Source organism: Papio anubis, chromosome 16, assembly GCF_008728515.1.
Source record: "Papio anubis isolate 15944 chromosome 16, Panubis1.0, whole genome shotgun sequence".
NCBI lineage: Eukaryota > Metazoa > Chordata > Mammalia > Primates > Cercopithecidae > Papio > Papio anubis.
In genome coordinates, this window is record NC_044991.1 from 38,042,645 (window position 1) to 38,046,819 (window position 4,175).

Sequence of the window (4,175 nt, forward strand, 5' to 3'; positions counted from 1 at the left end):
TATTGCCAGAGAACGTGCATACTCTGACCCTCAGTTTGGGACATCTTTTAACGTTTGGTGTAACTCAGAATATTTTCAGTGCTCCCATGCTCCCGTATTACTGTTGCAGAAGGGGAGAAGCAGCAGCTATCAGCCCACACATTTGAGTTTTTCTTTGTTTCAGTCAAAGTTTTCAGGATGTTATAAATGCTGCTCTGTCCCTGTGCTTTCCTATTGTACCAGCCCTGAGCTTTTTGTTATTTTCCAAACTGGTAAAATATGTTGTCATCAGTGATAAAAAGCTACATGCAATTTGTCCTGGAGGCAACTTACCTGTAGAGGTTTCTCCTTCATTGTTATTCGAAGGCTGTTTCCAGAGCCTCACAAAGGGAGGAATATTCCACAGTCCTGCTGGCTGAGCCTTTGGCTAAACCCCGTCCCACAGAAAACTTGAGGCTCCCAATCTGAAAATCATCTCTTTCCTCAGTTTGTCCTTCCAAGTTCCTCATGGACTGCCCTTCCCAGCCTCACTCCAGCTCCTCTTTGGAGATGCAAATCCTTTTACTGTGCATTTTCTAAAATCTCTTTGGCAGGCAAATGTTAGATTTAGCGGGCCTCAGGAAAAAAAAAAAAAAAACAACCAGCAAAAACACACAAAAGGAAGGGAACGCACACATGCACAATTGTGAGATTTAGCACAGCTCCTTCATCAACTGTTTCCAAGACAGAGGAAAACAACCCAAAATACTCGCTGTTGAGAGTCAGAATTGTTCTTCAAATTGCTGAGTGACACATAACGGAAAACATTGTAATTACCTGTTATTAAATTTAATACCCCAAACAGATGGTGTTCCATTTTCCCCCCAAACAGACCGCTCACCTGATTGGAAAATTATTTCTAAACCCTTTCCCCCAGTTGCTTAACTTCCCATGGCATCCAAATGTGAATCGGGTTGCTGCCCGTGCTTTGCAAATCTAACGGTAAAGTCATTTCTCCTTTCTTGTATTTGACTCAGGAACAAAAACTCCCGGCTTTATTTATCTGAGGAATTACTATCACCCTGACCCCCAAATTTTCAGGAAATGAAGGACTTGCTCAATGAAAGTGGAGTGAAAAGAACAGCTTCCTAGGGACACTGATCTAGATTTCTCTGAAAAGATGCCCAGGGCCTTCATTCTAAACCGCCTCCTGGCACATTATTAAGGACCCCAACTAGGCTTGCTTCAGCCACCCGCTACCAAGGCTACACCCTCAGGCTGCCAGAAGGGCAGAGTCCCGCAGCTGAGGTTCAGCTCTGAAAACCCACCACCCTGGTGATGGTGGTGGTTCCCTCTTTCCTGATAAAAAAAAATAAAGTTAGCTTTTAAGAGACCATCAGAAGCTCTATGTTAAATTCATCCTGAAAGCATGTGATGCAGAAATCAGGCCACCACACTGTGACTTTGAAAATATTTTATTTGAATAGTAAATAGTTATACAGTTGAAACAATTCTATTGAAGCTTTCTATAAATAGCTAACAATTAAGAAAATAATGTATGTAGAAAAGAGATTGCATTTAAAAGTAAGAGCTGTCAGTTGTAAGGGCCCTGGGGACCCTCGAAGCAGAATAAATGGTAGGTTGTCTGTCATTCACTCAGATAGGTATAAAAGTTAAAACTTTAAGCAGATCCCTTTAGAAAAAGGCTCTCTTCTAAAACGCACAGTGGAATGTCAAGAGTGGCAGGGTGGGGAGGGGGCAGCGCACCAAAAAAATCTGCAATCAAATAATATCATAATCTTCATAATTAATATAAATAAATAAAGAATAAATAACAATTACTCATAAATCAACATATACATTTCGAGGGAACTGATAGTCCTACCTCAACAAAGATGATCAAACCAAAAAGTCTTACGTGAAACACTGAGGCAGTTACTACAGCATCTTCGGAACACTCCCTCCCTCCCCCCCCCCCCAAAACAATCCCAGACAACAGTTCAAGGCATTTGTGGCTATACTAAAGAAAACTCTTTTTTAAGCAATTTGATTTGTTCACATACAAAAAGGTAAAGCCAGACTCCAGCAGTTCACAAGCCATAATAAAGCTAATCGTGTGGGAAGTTCAATTTACAGCCTGTGAAATATAAAGGCATTTATTCCTCAAGATTCACCCAAAACAACCCGTACGCTACATACATAGAGAGCAGAGATTGGTAGGCGAGGCGAGTAGACCGCATTTCTAGACCATGAACACAGCGAATACTAGCAAGAAAAACAGCTTCTCCCCGCCAAGGGGAGGCTTCCAACCACTAGACAAACGCGTACAGCTTTTCTCCCTTGTACAGAGACTGACTCCTGTTGCGCCATGGGGGAGGTGGGGGGACACAACATAAAAGTGGGGGTTCCAAAAGGAGTCAAAACGAGAGGATGGGGTTACCGTCACGCCTGACCGAGAGAAGCGGAGACGACACGTTCACTCAGTGGGGGCGGGGGCGAGGCTCCCACAGCGCGGACTGGGGTTGGGGCGTGCAGGGCGCACTCTCTTTGTGGGTCTCCAAGCGAAGGCACAGTTCGGGGGGCCGGGGTGGAGGGCGCGCTCTAGCAGGCCGGGCGCACGGGCACCTGCAGGAGGATCACCTGTCTGTTTTCGGATGGGTGGCACTTGTTGATGTGCCGCGTAAGGCCGGGCGAGCTGTAGAAGGTGGCCGGGCAGTACTTGCAGGGGAACACCTGGGCGGCGTGCAGCAGGCGCAGGTGGCGCTCCTGGGCGCCCTTGCTGGGGAACGACTCCCCGCACACTGGGCACAGGTGGCACTCGGCAGACGCACTCAGGCCCAGCACGCCGGCTGCCTCGCCGTCGCCGGCCGCCTCCTGGGGCGCCTTCTCGTCGGGCCCGGGGTACAAGGCCAGTAGGTCCTCGGCCGGGGGCGCTGGCGGCGCGCCCTTGGCCTGCAGCGCCTGGTGGTGCGCCAGCAGGTGCTTGCGTAGGTAGGCCTGGCGGCGGAACTTCTTGGCGCAGTGATGGCACTCGTAGAGCCCGTCCTCGGAGCCCGACTCGGATACGCCGCCGGGGCTCGGCGTATCCCGGTCGCTGCCGCCGCCGGGTGCCTCCCGCGCCTCAGCCCTGGCTGCGGCTTCCGGCTCCGGCGCGCGGGCGGCAGCGGAGGGCGCGGGCCGCGGTTTGTGCCAGCGGCGGTGCGAGGCCAGGTTGGCCGGGCAGCTGAAGACCTTGGCGCACTCGGGGCAGCGGTACTCCACACGCACGATGCGCGAGCACTTGTGCTGCGCCAGCGCGAACGGGTCGGCGTACTCCTCCTTGCACAGCTGGCAGATGAACTCGCCCAGCGGCCGCGCCGCGCCCCCCGCGCGGCCGCGCGGCGCCTCCACCGGGCCCTCCTTGATCTTGAGCCCCAGCACGGGCGACGTGGTCACCTCGTCCTCGAAGTGCAGCTTGCGGATGGCCTTGGGCTTGGCTGCCTGGCCTTGATCACCTTGGCGGGCGGCTCGGCGGCGGCGGCGGCGGCGGCGGGGGGCGGGGGCCGCTTTCCCTGGGCCGCAGGGCGCGCGGGCAGTAGACCGGGGCTGGGCCGCGGGTCGTCTTCGCCAGCCGAGAACGCGGTGCCCATCTTGAGCTCGGCTGCGCGGCGACAGCGCCGCCGCAGGTGCCGCTGCCGCCCGTCTGGTTGCGCTGCCGCCGGCGCCCCCTCCGAGCAGCGCGCGAGTGGAAGGTGGGGAAGGATTCCGGCCGAGACCGGCGAGCCCAGGTTGAAGCTGCGTTCAGCGCAGCTCGTGCTCAGGCCTGCACGGGCCGCGGGCCAGAGCGGCGCGGTGCGCGGCCTCGGGTTGCCGAAGTGATAGCGGCCCGCGTGGGCCTGGCGGGTGGTGGCGTGGCCCAGGCGCGCAGGCGAGCGGAGTGGCGAGCGCTGCATGTATATACCTGGCGGCGGCGGCTGCAGTGTCTGGCGTCTGGCTCGGCGCTGGCCTTCGAGCAGCGGCGTCCCCGCAGCCAGGCGAGAGCAGCATATCGGGCGGTCACCGCCAACCTGCCGCCAAGTGGACCCGGTAGGACACGGGCGTGGACTTCTTACTGCGCTTCACCAGGAAGCCGCGGGGCATGTTGGCGCGGCCCGAGGGCACGGCAGTGGCTCGGTCTGCCCTCTGCGCTCGGCCCCGGCGGCCCTCAGTGCCCCCGGCCCATTGCCCGGGCGCGGCGG

The 4,175-nt window shown here is 55.6% G+C and overlaps 1 protein-coding gene across 1 annotated transcript; it reads right to left on the minus strand.

Annotated features, from left to right (window-relative positions):
• Positions 1–1,417: 1,417 nt before the first annotated feature.
• Positions 1,418–4,175, minus strand: INSM1 (INSM transcriptional repressor 1). Its single transcript, XM_031656523.1, is given in 6 exon segments — positions 1,418–3,440; positions 3,443–3,613; positions 3,616–3,642; positions 3,645–3,699; positions 3,702–3,815; positions 3,817–4,175. Coding segments are annotated over 6 exon segments (1,509 nt in total). The 5' UTR covers positions 4,078–4,175; the 3' UTR covers positions 1,418–2,559.